The 21666-nt window shown below is 31.2% G+C and overlaps 2 protein-coding genes across 5 annotated transcripts in view; one reads left to right on the forward strand and one right to left on the reverse strand.

Annotated features, from left to right (window-relative positions):
- The window catches only part of LOC108745139, a 41298-nt gene extending 39328 nt beyond the window's left edge, over positions 1 to 1970 (forward strand). The window contains exon 3 of the mRNA XM_018481229.2: positions 312 to 1970. Coding sequence (XP_018336731.1) covers positions 312 to 1485 — 1174 coding nt within the window. The 3' untranslated portion in view covers positions 1486 to 1970. The remainder of the gene's footprint in view (positions 1 to 311) is intronic.
- A 1740-nt stretch (positions 1971 to 3710) lies between these two features.
- LOC108745137 (outer dense fiber protein 3) lies at positions 3711 to 20789 on the reverse strand. Of its 4 annotated transcripts, XM_018481225.1 has the most exons (10): positions 20673 to 20789; positions 12159 to 12284; positions 11243 to 11371; positions 10866 to 11042; positions 8679 to 8771; positions 8513 to 8605; positions 8292 to 8384; positions 6461 to 6705; positions 5524 to 5590; positions 3711 to 4127 (listed from the first exon to the last, which is right to left on the reverse strand). In XM_018481225.1, the coding sequence occupies exons 2-10, from the start codon at positions 12265 to 12267 to the stop codon at positions 4069 to 4071; spliced, it is 1065 nt and encodes a 354-aa protein (XP_018336727.1). In that variant the 5' UTR covers positions 12268 to 12284; positions 20673 to 20789; the 3' UTR covers positions 3711 to 4068. The 4 variants fall into 4 exon arrangements, with proteins under 4 accessions (XP_018336727.1, XP_018336729.1, XP_018336728.1 ...); XM_018481227.1 differs by lacking the exon at positions 8292 to 8384; XM_018481226.1 differs by lacking the exon at positions 5524 to 5590 and having other exon boundaries at positions 20673 to 20787.
- Positions 20790 to 21666: the final 877 nt, after the last annotated feature.

A 21666-nucleotide genomic window follows, 5' to 3' on the forward strand; every position in this document is an offset into this window, starting at 1 on the left:
TCAGTCCTAAGACTGGTTGGACACGTACCTCCACTCTTTCCTATCCTGAGCTAAACTTCGCATTTCCCTAAAACTAGAACAGCCCACATCCTTAACTATTTGCGAAGAATATTCTAATCTAGGTCTACCTCTACCCCTCCTGACTCCTGTTTCTGCCTCTAATATGTCTCTGACTAGACCTTCATGCCATTTAATAAATTAAAGTTAATTATTTTGTTTTCATCTGGGCGTTTTTCTAGTGGTGCTCACATACCGATATGTCAAAATAATTTTAAATTAATATGCCTGCAATTACCGTGCATTTTTTTCAGATGTTTAGATGTTCCACGTAGACCAAGCAACATAACATGCTCGTCCTCTGGCAGTTCCTACCTAGAACGAAGAAGTTCCTCGATTCTGTTAGGCCTTCCAACAATTCCGATTCAAAGAAGTAACAGTCGGCGTAGACAATCATCTCCAGTTCCGGAACAAAGCGAATTCTACTACCCCATAGACATCAGAGTGATCCAGCCCACTCCTCGGGGATCGCCGTGCAGTAGCGAAAGAACACTGTTCAACACGCCTTCGTCACGATCACCTTACACCACCAAAAAAGCTCCACTCGCGTCCATCAGCAGCTGTAATACCTCCTTATCCACGGATTATCCGGACTTCGATGCCAACTCGTTTTATTCTGATGTGTTTCAAGACGATTCCTTCGTTGAAACTGAAGACGAAGCAGAGAATTTCTCCACGGACAGTGACTTCGAAAACGACGATAAAGAAGACAAGATACAAAAGAAAACAGCTGCCATGAAAACATGGAAAGAAAAGAGAAAACGGTTTGCAGCCAAATGGCGTACGACATCAATTGAAGATAAAGAAAGTTTCGAAGAAAAAAGTCCCGTCAGAAGAAAGAAGAGCGCGTGTGAGAGGCCATCTTATACTACTCCGTATTTAAGTGTGGATTTTGGTATTGAGACTAGACGTTTAAGTGCCAGTTGCGTGGAGTCTAACAAAAGGCCTAAGTTTAGCAGGAGAAGAACTAGTTTGAACGACAAACCTTTCGGGCCTTCCTACAAATTCCTAAGCATCGATAGACAGCCGAGTTTAGACGAAAGAAAAATAAATTTGACAAGCAGCTTCGATGCGAGTAATAAAAGTGTCGAAAAATTAAATTCGAGAACCCCATCGGTTAGTGATAAAGCAACCAATGTGAGTGAATCAAAATTAGTGGATGCGTATACTTGTGTGGATATTGTGGCTGATGATAAAGACCAAAGACGTGATCCATCGAGTTCGATCGACCTTTCGAAATCGGCTACGAAAAGACATTCTAGTTTGAGTTTACCATCTTCTTGCAAGTCTTCAGTGTCTTTGTTATCTCCGATGACTAGTGAAGAATCTGCAACTGTCACGCTCCCTACATTGCCATTAAGACAACGATCGTCATCTACCAATCTGGAGAAGAGAGCCAACTCTTGGTCACAGGAAACATTATTTTAAATTCTACACATACTCTACTACCTACTGAATGTATATTTTAGACAAAAGACTTTTTATCTATTGTGCCACAATTTTTCTCTAAAAGAATATTTCTAAAGGTAGTTCCAAAATACTAAAAAAAAAAAAAATACAAAATGAAGCTGTTAAACATATCAGATAATATTTTTCTACTGCAGATTTCCTTCACAAAATTTTGTATTAGTTGACCATCAGAGATGATTTTATCGATCTTACATTAGTGCCATCCCTTGCGATAAATATCGAATTTACGAAATAATTACGATTTTACTCGAAAAAAAAAAACAAAAGTATAATTTATAATAATTAAAAAATGAAATAAAAATAATAATTGTGAACGAATTATAGCATAACCAAATGTGTAGAAGTCGCTATACGTGTAAAGTGTAAATATTATATGCCTTCAAAATTTATAGGAAACTGTTGTTAAACTTATGTTGCTCATTAATAAATATTGTTGTCGTAAACATTACTTTTAATTTACATTTGGACTTCCAACATTGATAATGACTATTATTATATTGCCTAGAACAAACAGAATAGCTCAAACCCCCAACGCTAAAACACGACACTGTAGTTGTCCGAAGCACTTTTCGGTAAAACTCAGAGTTTTACTTCAGTCTCTGAAGAAGGTAACTTACCGAAAAGTGCTTCGGACAACTACAGTGTCGTTTTTTTTGCGTTGGGGTTTTGAGCTATTCTGTTTGTTCTACAACAACCGCCAAAGTTTTTCCAATCTTCATATTATATTGCCTGTCTACGTTTCGTAAATTTCACAGTTAATTCCTCAGAGCAGACCTGAAACTTTTCAAATTTGGTTCTCCATCACTTTCCTAAAAAGTGAGATTACAAACGAGGCACTTTGCCACAAGTGGCCCCACATTCCACTCATATATTCTAAGAATTTAGCAATTCTATAGTTTGACTTCTATTTTTTCTTGATTAGGAGCCTTCAAGATTCGCCGTTAGGTTTAAGCTAATTTCAACTTGTTTGATATCAAAATGCGTGGATGTCGTAAGGTGACGTGTTGTATTTTGCGAAACTAAAGGAAATTACTACTAAATTTCAGCTTCTTATTAACCAATTTTCAAAATTTCGCTCTTTACAATAATTTAAATTTGGTTTTTATTAAAGCGCGGTACAGTCTCGTAAGGTTGGATATATTGTATTTTAACCAAAATATATTTTTGCGAAATCGAAGGTAATGATTTGTAATTTCAACTCTTTTTAAATAATTTTCAAATTTGGACGCGTGAAATTTCACTTTACATTGATTCAATCAAAGAAGGATCTTTAAATTAGGCTCCCGTCTCATGACACCCCCCCCAAGTGGTCTCGCATTCAGGTTATATATTTTTTGTAATTGTTTAGGAATTTTATAGTTTGTCTTTTTTGGGTCCCCAGAAAGATGTATCGAGCCCTGAATGTTCAAGATCCACCCCTGTTGTATAGGACTCAATTACTATTTTAAAATAAAAAAATCGATCTTACTAACGATTTAAAAATTTCTTTACGGGTATATATTTTCTTATTAATTTATACTTATTTTATTTTTGACAATCTTTTTCTAATTTCTGAGTCTATTTCCAGTTTTCAAGAAACACACATTTCCAATAACAATGAACGTTCATTTGATCACATACATCTTTATGTATTTCAATTATTTATTTATAGATTAACTGCACTGATTGTTTTACGATTTTCAAAATATTTACGAACAGGTCTTGTAATAGACTTTTTATCTTTAACTGCTATTAATTTTATAAACAAGTTTTCACATCTTTTCGTTTCTTTTGTCATCTTTTAATAAAAGAAACGTCTACCATAATGTTGCAATCCTATTTTTATTGAGTAATTTTCGTGTATGTTATAGCTATTTCAAAATCTCATAAACCTTACTGCAAAAACATTGCCTATTACGAAATTTTGAGAATAAATAAGAGGTAGACATCAGTGAGCGGAGTATTGTCACTGCACCGCTCAAGGCTAATCTTCATGGAATTCTGAACAACCTCTACTCTTTTTCTGTTGTCTGAAATGTGTTTAATTGTTTTAGTTTTGTTACGATTACAATTTCTTAAACTCTCAATTCTATTCTATTTTCTTAATGACACTCCTTCCGGCAAGTTTAATTTCAACTTCATCGTTTACTAATTACCAGTACCTTGCGGTCTCGCTTAAAAAGTTTCACTTCAAAAAATACAACTGCAAACAAATATAAACTTTATTTGTTTAAATTGGCAGGAAAATACAGCATGTTAAGGAACTGGCAGCATACAACATCCTAATCCATCTACTCGCGGAATGTAATTGATACAAATATACGTAATGTGTAGTTATTTAAAGCCTTAGTATTATAAAAGGATTATTGTCATTTGATAATTGTTAATGGTGTATCATTAAAGGAAAAGCCAGAACAACATCTGTATACGTATTTGAAGAAAAATGAAGTGATGTAAGAGAAAATGCTATCACAAAATTGATCGGTTTCGTGTCGAAGCATCGTTATTTTCATTTTCGTTTGATGTAGTGATACAGATACAGATTGGAAGTGCTAGTAATGTTCAGCGTAAGGAGAATGCCTGATCCCAAACGAGTGAGCCGGTGGAATGTCCAATTGCACCTAGAAAAAAGCATCGTAAAAATATTAAGAAATAAGTTTCAAAAACGTATGTGTAATTTCTTTAATTTTGTTACACTGACAATTAAATCATCAGGTAATTGACTAGAGATCTACGTTTACCCTATGATGATATATTTTTTAATTATGCTATTCAAAATTAAGAAAAAACTATGTTTATATTCCAATGTTCGACACTCCCAGTAACAATCGCTTTTAAATTAAACCCCTCATGATACGTATGTGTAAGTATCTATAAAAAAAATTTTTGAAAATTAAAATTCATGATTTTGAGATTTTTTCCTTCAGTCTAATTTTGAAGATCTTAGCTCAAGTAAAAGTACACTTTAAGATTTGATGATGATACAAAGAGACAGACGACCAATAAAGTGGTCCTATACAAATTGGATTTTTTTTTAAATACGGAATCCTAACAACCGAAAAACGGATTTATTCTTTCATTAAATATAATTTTGCAGTGTTTTATATAGCAGTCGACCATTAATAAAATGATAAGTTTGTAAATAAAAATAAAAAATTCAAATCCAGAGACAGATCTGTTTTCCGATATTTTTCGAATTGGTAAAGTGCTGAAGAAATTTTGGAAATTCATATTCACTGTTTCTCTACTTTTTTATGATAATTTATGCTTAGACTAATTGTACCTACTGGTAGGTCCCGAAGATTCGAAGAATCTAATGGAACCTTATTGTTGCTACAACGTTGTGCGTTTGTCCGCTAATAAGGGTTTATCCATAAACCACGTAACACATTTTCCGTACTATTTTTAACCCTTCCTACTTACAAAGTAACGCCATTTAGTCCACCCCCATAAAATATTAAAAATATCCGAATCATGAAAAGTAGAAACAAATAAAAGCAGCTGTTTAATTAATAACAATTACTTTAAACAATATTAAAATAAGAAAACTGATAAAAACGTCGTTAGCCTATCGTTATTTGAAAACATTCTCTCACAACAAAGATTTGAAATGAAATAATTATCCGTCAGCAACTAGAGAAAAGTAAGTATTATGGTACTTATAGATTTATTGTTAATATTTGAAAAATTCTTGTCCTTTAAGAAATGGATACTGTCAAACAAATTATTTTTTATTGTGTTAAAACTGCTTTAAAAATGTTAATAAATAAAGCAAAATCATGTTACCATGCATTAGATCATTAGATCATTCGAAAATAAAATCTTCTAAAAAGAAGAATACTTACTTTATTTATTTAATAAAATATTACAATTATTATCATAACTGCATGACCTTTTGCATTAGTAAAAACGTTAAGATTAAATACAAACCTGCTAATAAATTTAAACAACTGTTAGTAAGCCCCTAAGATTACATTAACAAGCTTGTTTTATCTTTAGTCAGTCCAGTTAACGTACTTCCCAAAAATGGGGAATGTCGTATACCAAATGAGTAAGCAGGTGCATGCCTTAAATGAACCTCCACCTGAAAATAGGTCATGACTATACATTAATAGATATCGACATTTTTTTGCCTCTGATGGCTCAAATTTCGGTTAATGTCAAGGTGCCTAATATTTAGAATAAGACTTTAAGGATGTTTGGGAAGTACAATCGGAGACAAGAGGACATAAAATTAGAAATTCGTGATTAATTAGGTTTTGCAGCATATCATGAGGTAAATAAATACTATCTATGTTAAAAAAAAAAGTATACTGTTTGAGAGAAAATTTGGAATTTGACCAAAAACTGAATAAAATAAGAAATAAGGAATAATATGGAAAAATTTTTAACTGACTTTTGGCAGTGAATATGCCTTGATTTCAACTTCGAAACAAACAACTATTTAGTTTCAATCTCTATTAATAATGAGCGTAAAACTTTTTAATACGTTTAAATAATAATTAAAACTTTAAAATTGCATTTATTTCAGACAATTATAAATATTATCATTATATTATCAAGTAAAAACGAGATTTTCAGCTAATTTTTCATGTTTTCCTCGATAACCATTTAGTGAATTTGAATAACCTTATAGGTACTAAAGTGATTCTCCAGAGTTCAAGTTATTTATTATAAAAGTTTGAAATTTCTGGTAGCTTTTCTTCTATTAATAAAAATTAATTTAATCTGTTCGGTTAACGAATCTCCATAAAATGACGTGTAAAATTACAATTTTTTTTAAATTTCAATAACTTTTTAACGGTTTAGTAAATCGATTTGTAATTTTTACAGGAATTTTAGAATTGAATGAGGAACGTTCATCTAAATTTTTATTTGTCTCGTAGCACTTTGACATACCCCCCAAACATCCTTAAGATATTCCTTTGTTGTAACCCAATACGCTTTTACGTACCTTTTCCGGTGAGTAAACGCCTGGTCCTGGTACATTCAGATGATCACACGGTATATTAGTTCTTCCACTGATAGTATAAGACGGGGCATGTTCTTTGTATGTAATTGGGTCGACATTATTATAAGATCCGGGCCCTGGATTCTTAACTCTTTCGTCAACCAGATCTTTATTTCTTCCCGATATGGTATAGGCTGGTGCAGATTTTTTGTCACCCAAGGTGTTCGGAATATTGTATACGTTGGGCGCTAAAAGCCACACTTACTGATTTTAAATTCGCCAAAACAAAGAAAAATAATATACAGAAATGGATGCAAGTAATATTGCTTACCTTCCTATAAATATACGAAGTCAAAATGCAAAGTGAAAATGTAACGTTATTGAGAGACTACGTGTGGATCAATTATTTAGTTAACAACAAGTAACATGTGTAGCATGTAGGGGAAGACCATTTGGGATTTAAAAGAAATAGAGGAACACGAGAGGTCATTCTAGCTTTACGGGTAACATTAGAGAAAACGGTAGAAAAAATAAAGAGCGCATACATAGGATTTATAGATTTAGAAAAAGCATCTGACAATGTCAAATGGGACAAGATGTTGAATATACTTAAAAATGTAGGGGTGAGATCCATGATACAGGGACAGAAGAGTGATACATAGATTGCATAAAGAGCAACAAGCAATTATAGATCTTGGCAAGGATGTAGAGGAGCAAATATTAAGAAGGGCATCACACAAGGATGCACACTGACACCGCTACTTTTTAATCTACATCGTTAAAGACAGGACAATTGTACGGATTGATATACAGGAACAAAAGATTATTATGCTCGGATTTGCAGATGATATAGCTGTATTAGCATCTAATAAGGAGGTGTTAGAGATACCCTTAATAAAATGGAAGCGATATTGACAAACCAGTACAGTATTGAAGTAAAGGTAAAACAAAAATATTGGTAAACAAGGGAAGAAAAAGTAGGGAAAAAGAGAATATAAAGATAGGAGCTGACAAATTAGAAAAAGGTACTTATTTAGGTAACTAGGAAGTCTAATTAAGTCAGAATGGAAGAAGCGGTAGAGATATAAAGTCGATGATAGCGCAGGGTCGAGTCGCCTTAAACAAAAAGGCGATATACACTGTTAAAACAATATGATTGTGGCGTTCACCCTACTTCGCCACACTTATCGTTAAAATGATAGTTTTCTTGCGTTGGAAGTAGCTTATATCTTATTTTCTATATTACAAGTAAGTAGTACTTTCACTACTGTTTGAATTGGTTCGTATAGACTATGCCGATGACGTATACGTAATCTCTCAACAATTTTACAGTATGTGTATGGAATGTTAAAAAAAATAAATGTTCCTCTAATACTACCAGCGATATTTTACCCTACTGTACAGCTACAGAAAGCAAAAATTTTTGTGATCTTGTTCTAAAGTTAAAATAAAAAATATACTTTGAATAAATAAATGTATGTGCCTGGTGTTTTCAAACTTGTTGACTTTCAATGTTACTTAAAGCAGTTAGTATTTGGAATGGTTTTCTTCCAAACGATTCATTCAAATTTTAAAAATGTTTTTATTTTAATGAGTACAACTCTCAGTTTTATTATTATTGCCACATTATCATGTAGGGTACGGAAGAATTACACTATATAAATACACTCTTACAAAATTGTTTGAATTTCTTCCGTATTAGGAGTTACGACTGAAATATGCTTTTTCCATTTTAATTAAATGCAAGATGAAAGACGAAATGAATGATGATGATGAAATATATAATATATTCCAATAATAAAAAATAAAATACCATCAGTTCTCAGAAACTAACCGGGTGCTTCTGTTGTAGATTTAGTCAAAGGTTTCCTTGCTATAGTAAATTTAGGCGAGTTGTTAATCCTGGGTATGTTATAGGCGTTGGGAGCTAAGGTGTTACAATAATTATTAATATTAAATTATTTATTAGTCGAACGGTTATGTAGTATTTTAATTTAGCCACAGATAACATTTGATTTTATTATTTCTTTTACCCAAAATATTAACTAAACTAACCAGGGCTGTCAGACGTTCTAACTATTTTTGTCCTCATCCCAAAGGAGTACCTCGGTACACCGTCAAATCTACGGACGTTATATGCATTAGGGGCTGTTAAATAAAGAGTTAAACTTGTTAAACCGTTCACATGTAAAATAAAGTGTGTATTTAAAAGAAAACTAACCAGGTGTGTTGGGAATTTTATCTATACTGTTTCTGGAACCGAAGGAAAACATCGGCGACTTTTGCAATCCATTTACATTGTAGCTATTAGGTGCTGAAGGTTAAAACAATTACGTGTTATATATATTGCCATTGTGGAGCTTGTTATATTTAATTTATGAAACGTGTGTTTCCTTTTGTGTATGTTATATTGTAGGTATCTATGTTACATCAATTTTTTCAACATTCTCATTAAAATTTATGAAATTTAAACGGGCCTACGCGCACAGATAAATAATTGAAGTTAACGAATAAAATTTATTTACAATGAAGACGCTTATAATGAGTACCACATTGCCCTTGCTAATTGCTAATCCCGTTCTTGTAAAAATCAAAATCTAACTCTTTTGAATTTAATTTCTTCAGCGTTGCATAATTTTTAATCATAAAATTGTCGTTTAAGAAGAAACCGACTGCAAATCTCGTAGTATAAAAAATCTATTGAAAAAAGTTTAATAATGAGAGGATCTATAAAAAATCATAAATATACACAGGGTGTTTATTAAATATGCGGTAAAATTTCAAAGGGTTATTCCCGTGTTGTTCTAAGATGATGATTTTTGGAAAATCATTCCGTTTCGTAAATCCCTGTGAGGTAAAGCGAATTTTGATATTTTAAAAATGATTATGATGAAGGTGTAGTCGAAATTAAAGTAATGGCTTTCTCAAGAAGTGCAATGGAGAATTTTCACAATAGCCACATGGTAAAGGCTGAAAAAATCCACATGAGATAGGTGTAAACTTATATTTTCATTATCAGTTTTTGTTTAAAGTTTGGATTAAAATTGTGATCGGCTAAATGGACCGATATTCCTATCAGGAAGACTTACTGGTCAGGTATATTGAAATATTTTGGAACAAAATGCAGGATTAGCTGCATGCATCATAGTTGATGATAGTCATTGTTAGCAGTTCGTATAGATCTTGTGGATTAAAAAGCTTTGCATGTAATAGGTATATGGACAGAGAATAGTAGCATCCAGATAATTTGAATCCAAATCCTTTTGGGGAAAATGTATCTATTATCCATAGCTGTCAGGTAAAATATGGTTGTGGTGGTTCGGGTAAAAAAGATGAGATAAACGAAATGAAAACAGAAGAGGGTGAAGGATTATCCGTGAATTATTACTGCCCTGGACCAAGGCAGATGGACCCAGAATCGAACCAATGTCTTCCCGAATGCTAAGCAACTGTCTAAATCTCTAGGCCTTGCTGCTCAGTATCGGGATACAGATATTTAAGATACATTTTGTAACTGAAAGTATCCCGTAGGTAATAAAATATTGTTATACTCGATAAACACTTATCGCTCTCTATTTTCGATACATAGCGATTTTCCAAAAATCATCATCAATCAAGGACCAAATAACAAATCCAATGTAATAACCCTTTCAACTTTTGCCGTATATTCGGTAAACATTCTGTACAATTAAAAAGCGCTTTGTTTGGCAAAATTTCGAATGGCATATGATATGAGAAGCCCAATAATATTATTAATTAATAATTTCAGTTTCACATTAAATATTTTTTAAATGCACTTTTAATTAAGCGAATTTCTAACGTAAAATGACTTGTACTGACATTTTATCTTTTTTTTTTTTAATTGATATTGCAACTAAAAATTGTTAAATATTCCCGTAAGTTGAATGCTATTAAATATAAAACGTAAGACAAGCTAAATTAACTATTAACAATAGTGGCAAAGACGTATTATCAAGTGATGTAAGAAACATGATTACCTTTTACTCTGACTAATCCGATGATTACCGTTAATGCAAATAAAGGAACCGATTATGTTAATATTAAAATAGCACCTAATTTTATTTAATCACCTTTACTGACTATTTACAGTTTGGATATAATTTTTTCATATTAGTTTTAAGCAAAAAAGGACACAAAACAACAACAAAGTACCTACTCAAGAAGTAGCTAAAACAAAGAACTGTATATATAATAAAAATAAATAAATTACGGTGGAGGTGCTGGGCGTCATATTAAAAAAAGGAAAAAAAAGCTATTTTTGATAACTATTACTTTAGAAAGATGGAAACCACAATATAACATAAACAATTTTGAAGGAAATAAAAATAATAGAACTGCTGCGGGTAAAGCAAACTATGTTAACAATAATAATCGTCTACTGAAATACCTGGTGTGTCGAGAGGTTTTTCCCGGTTGGTCTTCAAGCCAAAGGTATATTTTGGAGCATTATCGTGAATAACTTTTTCTGCTTTATCAGGATTATAATCGCCAGGGGCAGGGGTGTTGTCGCCTTTGCAATCTTTTGGACGGCCATGGAGACTTGCTGCTTTGGGGGTGTCTTTTCCTATAATTTAAATGAGGTTTCCAGAGGACATTGTTCCAAATAGTTTTGATTAATTGAGTAAGTATTTTAATTTCAGACGGTTAATAACAGATTCTTTAAAGATTTTCCGAAAACGACTTTTTCATACTACTTAAACAATAATTCTATGTGTTTCTTGATATTAAAATTATTCTATGAATTTTTGGTAATTTCGTAGGTACCTTTAGCACTTAAACCGGTAACGTTATATTGGCCCGGTCCTGGACCAATGGTCTCCGTTTTATCGTTGTGCCTGTTGCCGAAACTGAATGCAGGAGCTCGGCCAGTCTTTGAATCCAAAGGTCTTGTTCCTGAAAAAATAATCACCATCGCTTTATAGTGTTTATGACAAACATCCACATTTCGTAAATAATAAAAAAAGGAATAACAAGATACGTAGATTGGTTATTTCTATTTGACGGTCAAAATATGCAAATTCCTTTTTTAATCTATTAAGGAATTAAGGAATATATAATCAGATGTTTTCGTCTTTCGTTTTACAGCCTAGTCATTTTGTACAAAAAAATGCGAAGCTAAAAAAATTTCCAACCCTGAGGGTCTAAATTTTTCCCAGACAAATTTGAACCTGATGGTACCTAATATACCCCGAGTAGATGATATTGTGCAGATGTTGCTGTAAATGGATAATGACACATTTGAACAGGCTTGTTTAATTAAATAATTATCAGTTGGTTTCATTTCTTTGGAAAATGAAAAGTGTGTCAATATTTATTTTGCAAATTACTACTAAGGGTCCTTCCGATTGTCATTATGACGAAGAGTCCATTTTATGAACATCTCAGACAGAAGTTATGCTGGTATATGTGAATAAACGATGTTCCAATGTATACACACAGGTCTTCTTATCGATAACTCATCACCATATTTACCCAAATTTATATTACAAATAAAAATTTTTAAATTAGCCAAAATCAACATAAAATCGATAATTTGCGAGATATTTGAGAACAACTGACTGATTTTCATGACCTTTGACTATCTGCAATTTTTATTGGCTTTATGAACTTTCGAGAAACTATTTGTAATGAACGAAAAAAAGTTCAAGAGCAACACAAAAAAATTTGTTCGTTTTTTTACCAATAGTTGACGGTAAAGAAACTGAAGCCGGCCCTGGACTGGCAAATTCTGCAGCTATGGGTCCTCGCCTTTTCGTAGGTGTCCAAGGTCTTTGCTGAAATCCACCCATTTTCTTTCGTGTTGTCTCTTTAACAAATCATAATAAATCGTTAAAAGAGGCAGAGACGTAAATAACTAATTGTACTTCTATAAAAGTACATAATTGGTGTCTCTATTGTCTATTATATAAATGATCGTTGATCAATCAGGCTTAATTGGCATTAAACATTTAAACACCAACGTCAGAAATAAAATAAAGATAGATGAAGTCAGCTTATTAATCTATTTGAAAACTTCAGGGGATATTATATATAGTTTTTCAATTTGAATGTTTAAAAGTTTGTATGATACAAGATGTCGATCGTAGCCTATGAGAGGCAATCTCAATTTTTCCAAATAAATAAGATGAAAAATGTGCAAATTTAAAAGATGATTAGAAATTTATAATAAATAATCATCTGCATTCACGCAAACAAAAAAAGGTTGTCCTAAAAATACATTGCAGGAATTAAAAAGATGATTGATGTTTTTAAAAAAATAAATAAATATGAGCAGTTTTCTTTTCCATTCAGCAAGGATTTGAATGTGAAGCATATCTATTAAAAAAAAGGTCAGACTCTTTTCAAATGGAAAACAAGGCGGTTNGTTTTCTTTTCCATTTAGCAAGGATTTGAATGTGAAGCATATCTATTAAAAAAAAGGTCAGACTCTTTTCAAATGGAAAACAAGGCGGTTGAAGATGAAATAAAAACTTTACAAACTGACATAATCAATAAAACCAAAAACGAAGAAAATTTTTGGAAACATCCCAATATCACCAAATCGAGCTAAATTTATTCTTATTTTGGAAATATGTACATACTAATGTGATTCGACTATTTTATATTTAAAGTTAACAAATATTGCACAACCGATTTCCATATTTATAATTCATTATTATTATCTTGGCATGCACCAAATTATAATCGATTCCTTGGTTAGAAGCAGGCAGCCACACGATTCTCAATTAGGGGCGGCCTTAGCCTTTACAAGGCTCCAGGCGAGTAGATCATTGCAAGGCCCTTTTCTTTGTGGAATTAGTTTTAATGATGATACACAAATATACCAAATTATTAATCATGATAAACTAAGGTGCATTAATGTCTTATAAGAATCAGGGATTCACAGCGAGGCCCTGAAAAGTTGCTGTGCTCTCCACTCCCTAAAGCCGCCCCTGTTCTCAATGATAACACGGTAAAAAAACGTATAAACCTACATTTCTTTTGTAGTTACTCCCTAATCAACCTTTAGTTAAGTGCGTGAGTCTTTCACGGTCACAATTTGCAATTTTCAGCATTTGAATCTCTAGACTCTAATCTATTGTCAGCAAATAATTTTGAATGTCTGTTAAGTTATTCCTTTTATTTGTTATCCTTGGAGGCTAAAGAAATGATGTAAACATATAAATAACAATCAGTATTGATTTTACCATAACAATAACGTCAAAAGTAGAATGTAATCCGGTGAAGATGATTAATGATGGTGTACCAAAAAGCTCTGCAAAAAGGAAATTCTTTCTCAATCGAAAAGCAGTTAAAAATTAATTTTCGATAAACTTTTACATTGTAATTAATCCCTTTAATGAAGCAAGGCCTTACAAAACTAACAAAATTGGTTTAGGTATATTTCTGACTAAGACAGTAATATTCTTTAATTAATTCATTTTATCTGCTTAGAACTTTCAGAAATAATTACAAAAACGACATCTCCGACAAGAAAATCATAACTGCGCCAAACTGAAGTAATAATGATGTGCTTGTTGGATACTTTATCTTATACATCATAAATGATAGAAAAGTGAAAGCATTTTAATTAGTGTGTTGCTTATCGATTTGTCTAAATCGTCCGATAGTTATAAGCTAGGCTTTATTTATATAAACCAAAATGGCAGCCGTAAAATAAAAAATGGTGGTAGAGGTCGTAATTAAAAAACTAAATTTCAAAAATAAAAATAAAAAACCGACTGCTAAGGAGAACCGTCGCCCATTGTTGTAAAAATAGGTAAATGAAATAAAATAAAAATAAAAATAAAATGCGCCAATGATAATTAGATAGCTATAACCGAAAAATCATCAATTCGAACAATTTATAAGTATTAATTTAAAATGTCATTTGTATAATAAATTATATATGTCAAGGTAATAAATGAAGCGCACAAAATTTTATGTAATTTTTTTCTCGTTTTATGTTGCTAAGCAGGCGCCTGTATTGTGCTCTATCCTTTATTGTCCTTGACGTTGGTTACCATTAAATGAACAAAAATGCAGATTGTATTTTTCTACTAATTAGCATAGACGCGGCACTCTCAACGCTTTATTTCATTGCGGTTACTGTTATTGTAAATATTAAATATCGACAATAGACATGAGGTATTTTTACTGCTCACTTAAACTTATCTGATATAAACTGAAATACTGAACTCCGTTTAAAACAGATGTAACAGAAAACTAAAAAAATTCGACTGCACTTGCAGGATTCGAACTCATGTAGGTACTCCGGCGTGGTAGTCATACACCATAGTCATTAGGCTATTTACAGATAATGATCTCTGAATTTTTCTAGAAATGAGTCGTAGGTATACCCATTCTTCGCACCCATAAATATTGTAAATTTTCAAGAAAGCGATTGAAAACAATCATACAAATATTATTTGTGTAATAATATTTTTCGAAAAAAAAAAAAGCAAAACAAATCACCTTAAAACCAATTGAAATCAAGTATCTTTTCCGTTTCGTTACCAAAAAAAATAAATAAGTACTAAGTAACTTATTTTGCTTTTCACCAATCAAACAGTTATTTGTTATACGTATCTATCTACGCAGAAGAGGTGAAATTTATTTGTTTATTCCTTTGTATGTAGAAATTAATTTTTCAAACTACTAAATCGATTCTAAAACTTCTTCGGCTAATATAAAACTACACCATCCCTGAATAATATGGGTCATTTTGATAAAAATAATCATTTAGTTCGAAATACGAATACATATTGTTGGTTTAGAGACGTGCGCTGACCAAATGGTTTATTAATTTAATAATAATATTATTAAAGAAAGTATTTTTCATCAAATGCACATTTAAATATATGTATATTTAAATACAGATAAAAATACTTTAGAAAGTGTTTGAAATACTAGAACAAAAATTACAGTTATACTGTATTTAGATATACTTATATCCATAAATAAATTTATTTATTTAATCTCAGTATGATACGTAACAATAACCTGAAAATTGAAGGGGTAGTTTTAGCCAAGGAGCATTTACTGGTGCAGTTAGAAATATCAAATGTTGATGTGAAAATGGGAAATTGAAATATCTTAAAATTGTTTTTGAGAGTCTGTGTTTCTAATTTACACAACCTGCATATTTTCTTCCCTTGTTCTTCTTCCCAGTACCTTGCCGTTCTATTCTCGATTCCCAATCTAAATATTGCTGTTAAAACTAATTCGTTTTTACTTTTTGCTCTTTAGTCTTTTAAACCATTTCGTTCTTCTTCCCTTTCTTTCCATATTTTTTAATTTTCTCATTTTTTCTCCTCTTTTATGCTTATCAATGTCATTAGTAAAACTTTCCAGCTATTTCCATACACTTATGTTTTTTTCCAGTTTCCATCTGTACTGCATGATCGCCAATCCATTTTCCATTAAAAAACGTTTTCTTTCTTCTGATTTCCTTTTCTTCGGTTTGAATATTCGATATATTATCCTTAACTTTTATACATTATTTTAATCACATATTGTCTTCTAAATTTAACACCTTTTCTTCGTACTTATCGAATATTTAATGGTCAATTTTATTGGTTTTGTTTCTTCTAGTAATAAGTATTTTTTATCTACACAACATATGTAGCATACAGCAATATTTAAAATTATCAATTTAAATGCTAATTTTGAAGAACTGTTACAAGTTGCAGTTTCCGGAAGTGTTCTATAGAACTTTTTTATCTGCATTGCCCACTCTTTGTTTTCAAGAAAAGTCTACATATAACTAGAATATAAATCATTGTATCTATCACTGCCTAACACGTAGGTCGGTTATCTATATGTTTATAGTTAATATTGTAATTAAAATGCTGAAAGCATTATACGAGGTTTGCATTTTTTCTTTTATTATTTGCAATGCCTACGCATCGCATTTATAACTTTCTCGAAACTAGAACATGGGCAGCGAGAAGTCAATAATAGTAAGGTGGTAAGGTTGTACCATGTGGTACGAAGGAATTGCGATATTTCAATGCGAAACGTTCCTTTGTACAATTTTCCGAGTTTAAACAATCGATATTGCATGACAAAAATTTTCCTCCAAATTATTATAATGAAAATCGTTTAGTTTGAGTAATAATGGTTTAATTTAAACACCCTTATGAGTTGAAGTTTTCGATTGAAATGTAATTGAATAGGTAAAATATAGCTGCACAACACGAAATAAACTAACGATAAATAGGTCAATCAAGAAAATAAGAAAATAATTCAATTTGTTTTCATTATAAGTACAGGATTACTTGGCATAACTTTTAAGTGATTGAATATATATAATATTAATTGAAAATTCTTTCGATGCTGTTGTTACTTTGTTGCGTATTCAAGGTATTTTTAACTAGATAATTAAGTTTGAAATACAGAAGTGCAAATATGAATATGTTGCTATAGTCTATACAAACCTTTGAATTTGTATAGTCAAGAGCAAAATGGTATTTTAGTCCACTTTGTCTTCCTTCCATACCAGTACTACCCCAACCCTCCCAAACTGCATACCGAACTTTATATCCTGATTTAAATAAATTCCAACAAATTCGTTTGTTTTTAATTGTAAATATACTACCCCTTTAATGATATTTTGTCTATGTTTTATCGAGACTGCCTATTACGTGCTGATGAGATCTAATAAAAACGAAATCGCAACCCACTTGTAATAGTTTATTCAGACAGCTGGCCAAAAACGTATTCTCTTCATAAATAAATAATCAAAAACAAGTCAACAATTTAATATTTTTTAGTCCTTTAAACTTCAAAGTGACATGACAGTAAGAAGAAAGTCGAAAGAGTGAATAAAAAATAATTTAAACTACTTCACGAAGTACGTTTTTATATTGTAAACTTGTAAAATTGTAAAATTGTTCTTTAGTTACAAAATATCCAATCCACACAACAAAAATTATAAATAAGTCAGTATCACCCAAAAGTTAATAAATATTTTGAAATAAATAAACTATTATCTTTGAAAAATGCATTAGTACATATAATATGCAATGTATTATCAGTTGTTTATAACAATTTGACTGGTGAGGCACACTTAAATTTTAGTAATATTGTTATTAAAAAAACAGGTGCAACTCGGTCCACGTGAAAGAAGTGAAACTTCTTTGGCGATCTCGATACCTTTATAACGAATAAGTAATGATTGGTGAATGAGAGAGTACGAGAATTTTCAGGATTTATGTTTTCCAGCATATTTTATCTTTAGTCCACCCAAGGAGTATTACTTTAATGCGTTTTTATGTAATTCAATAACAAAAAAATGTGCTTAACTATCTATAACTAAGGAATTGGAATTTTTACTTCAAAAACATCAAAACCTGTTGTAGTGAAATTGAAATGCCATTTCATTTGTAACTTGTAAGGAAATCGTTTAGGTGAAGTAAAAAGACATACTTTCTATATAATAATGTAACGTAATTCTATTCTGTTAAAATGATATCCTACACATACAGAAAAAAATAAGAAACTCAGGAAGATTCTTCTTTGTGAAAGCATATGTATCTTATTTCGAAAAGAACTGGCACCTTTGGTCGTTTTATACCATAACGTAGAACGGAAATTGTTTTTAAATAAAGTAATTTCGAAAACTTGTATTATTACTACTACAACCAAAAAATCAAACTAAATTTAAGCCACAGCCTTTAAACAAAAATTAACGCAGAATTTCATTCTTTTCTGTAGTATGTATTTCTTAAAATTCTCTATATACTTGGATTTTTGGCATCCAAATTTCGAAGACAAAACAAAAAAAAATTGAATTTTTACTAAGTACATTTTTCGTCACGAATTAAGTGATTTATTTATTTATAATTCTACATATTTTGCTGTTGTTTTTCGATGTAAATTTTTTAAACATATATTACTTGTACTGTGAGTTTCTCAAAAGATTATTCAAGCTAGGATAACCACTATTTCATGCAGTTTGCTACCATAAAGTAGAACTTTAGAACAGTCGTTTGTTTAAAAAGTTTAGACTGGGTGCAACTGCAATTAACTTTAGTTGCTTACTGTCCCTTTGCCATTATACAAAAAGTATAAATAAATAAACCATGGATAAAGAATTATATCGCAATACAGGATTCGTCAATTTTATAAACTCAGTATTTGTTACAGTATTTCAAATACTTTTTGATGAATTTATAAATGCTTTTTAAAAGGGTATATTTGAATTTATATTTAAAAACGCATTTACTAAAGTTACCAAACTTTCCCCTAATTATAAAATAACAAAATTGTCAAAATAGATAAATATAAAAATCAAGAATTTGTATAATAATAGCTGTGATGTAATATACATAGGACAAAATGAACGCAATTTTGACATACGACTTAAAGAGCATAAAAAGTATATTATTGATATCACACAATCGCGAGGCCTATCACAACGTTGTAGTTTCCGAAATTCTGTTAAAACTCTCCGAAGATGACGAAAGAAGTCGAAACGATTGATAGAGGTTGCCTAATAAAACTATAAAACTAGCGGACCGTATTTTTTTTACGTTATTAAAATATTTTACAATTTCACTACCGCGGAATCTATCAATTATATTATGTTTGTTCGTATTGTATTGTATTAATAGATGTTCGTTCAGAGCAAATAAACAAAAAGTTAGCACTTTTCTTGGGCACATATGCGAAACCGAAACGGTAATCATTTCGAATACAAAGTTCGTAAACATGATTTTATCCAAGTTTTACGCAATAATTCGTTTCTATATTTGTCGCTGATCGAATAACCAAAAGTGTACTTGTTTTCGAACGTTCTGCGACCTGTTACACATCGACTGGCTTATACTGTATATGGTCATACGTGAAAACGAAACAGAAACTGGTTTATCACTTGAATCAAATCGCGTTAAGTACAAAGATTAAACACTAATGGAGGTTAATATGCTTACCTATGTATGTATGGACAATATGTAAAGCGCGAGACCTATTTTTAAACATTACTAATAAGAGGTTGTTGCAATTTTATGGAGGAATATGCTAATTAATAAAAGGTGTCATGAAGCAACAATAGTAACACTTGTCAGCATGCGGATGCGGTACTAATACCTTACACCCTACAGTATTGGAGAAAATTGGCATAAATAAATGTTTCCCTTCGTTTCTTACTATGGAACATTTGTCGAATCATTCCAAAGAAAATAGTTTGAAAAAAGTTTTAAGTTTCTGGCAGTATATTGCCATTTATACGTAAATGTTTATTGATTTATTTTTAAAATGCATTTTCGTCAAAGCACATTCTTGGCAATATTTCAAAATGTATACCACTTACGCAAAAGAAAAGAAACATAAAGGACGGTTGATACTACAACATCATCCCCAAAATGCTCATATAAGTTGATAATACTTGTAACGCTAACTACTGAGAAGTAAGCGGTTTGAAAAGATTCATTACTGTTGCAAAAACAGTTTTTGAAAGAAAAACGATATGAAACGTCTTAGATATTGTGGACCAACTTCTGAATTTTCATTTAATTTTAAAATACTTCATACTTCTTTGTTTCTTAAAATTGTAGTAAAATTGTGTAGTTAAAACTAGTTTTAGTTTTCCTAAATTTAGATATTAATGTTTAAACAGTAGGTATTTAACTATTTGGAATTTACTTCTCTAATAAAAAAATAAGAAACTTATTATAAATATTAATGTACCACTCAAAAAAAAAATATTTGTTTAAAAATAAAATGCACCTACATTAACTTTTCAGCAATTATTTTTTAATAATAATGGTTAAAAACAAAATTATGGTACCAGGGATTAAACACTAAAATAGCCGAAAATAAACGCATTATTAATAGCTTATTATGTATCTCAAAGTTGGTCTAATTTTTAATCCGTTAATGAATGAATTTTCGAATATCTTTTACAAGAACTGATGATTATTTTAAACCAATAAGCTTTATACTTAAACCTATTAATAAATAATTTTCTTTTTTTACCGTAATTCAAACTTCTGACATACAGTTTCATTTTTAGTTTTATTAATATTATATGAATCTTGAGTCCAGTTACTTTTTAAATATACCCTGTAATCCTGATGATTATTTTAAACCAATTATCTTAATGCTTAAACTTATTCATAAACAATTTTCTTTTTTTACCCTAAATCAAACTTTTAACGTACAATTTTTTTTTTAGTTTTATTAATACTATATGAAGCTTGAGTCCACTTACTTTTCAAATAACCCCTGTAATCCGCTTAAAAATCGAATTTACTGAGTGCACTGTACCACTACTCTCAGAGACGAGCGCTAGTCTCAACAATGTTTGTATCGAGAATGTTTTGGAAAACGGCTTTCCCTCAGTAAAACGTAAAATCAACAAGGAAACACCCCTCCAACTCGCATGCGCTAAAAACGTATCAAGATATAACATAAGAGAAACCTACACTAGTTTTTAAACTTGACCATTTTTGTGTTTTTCTGCTACCAGTTAGATACACCTACGATTTGGTTTACAGTAAATATCTCTTTAGATTGTGTAAAGTTACATATTGAAACACTATTACATGAGTATGTGATCAACTTTTTTCTTTCATTATGCAAATTGGGTAGTTTTCGGTTTATGTTGCTTTTCTCATTTTTACTTTCTAAATATATGACAGAAAGATTTGAATAGTTCCGAATCCTTAGGGTAATTCTTATACATTAAACGCTCCGTGGGTAGGTACTTCCCCGACCATTAGTACGTGCACTATCATAAAAATTGCTTTAAAAAATTCTTAGTACACAAAATTTACTTACTTTTTAGGATAGGTAGACGATTCTATTAAAAAAAATAAGTTACTTATGGTAAAGGCTTTCGCGGCCAATAGATGAACTGGTGCTGACCCGTTTCGAGTCTAAAGACCATCGTCGTTTGGAGTTCGAGTGGAACAAGAGTGGCGAGCTTCTTTAGGGATCCTTCCGTCTCCAATGTGCCTACATCCACCATGGATATGAAAGGGCCTTTTGCATTCTTTGTACTATCTTCCCCAATGTTAAATTAGAACTGTTTCAATGAAAGCGACCATCATCATCATCATCATAAGGTCATCAGTCCTAAGACTGGTTGGACACGAACCTCCACTCTTTCCTATCCTGAGCTAAACTTCGCATTTCCCTAAAACTAGAACAGCCCACATCCTTAACTATTTGCGAAGAGTAATCTAATCTAGGTCTACCTCTAC

This window comes from Agrilus planipennis, unplaced genomic scaffold, assembly GCF_000699045.2.
Source record: "Agrilus planipennis isolate EAB-ADULT unplaced genomic scaffold, Apla_2.0 scaffold37, whole genome shotgun sequence".
NCBI classification, from domain to species: domain Eukaryota; kingdom Metazoa; phylum Arthropoda; class Insecta; order Coleoptera; family Buprestidae; genus Agrilus; species Agrilus planipennis.

Coding starts and splice junctions, on each gene's coding strand:
- LOC108745137 (XM_018481225.1), bottom strand. CDS start 12,267: ATGGGTGGATTTCAGCAAAGACCTTGGACACCTACGAAAAGGCGAGGA. Junction 11,043..11,242: donor TACCGGTTTAAGTGCTAAAG/GTACCTACGAAA, acceptor TTTAAATTATAG/GAAAAGACACCCCCAAAGCA. Junction 8,385..8,512: donor TAGAACGTCTGACAGCCCTG/GTTAGTTTAGTT, acceptor GTAACACCTTAG/CTCCCAACGCCTATAACATA.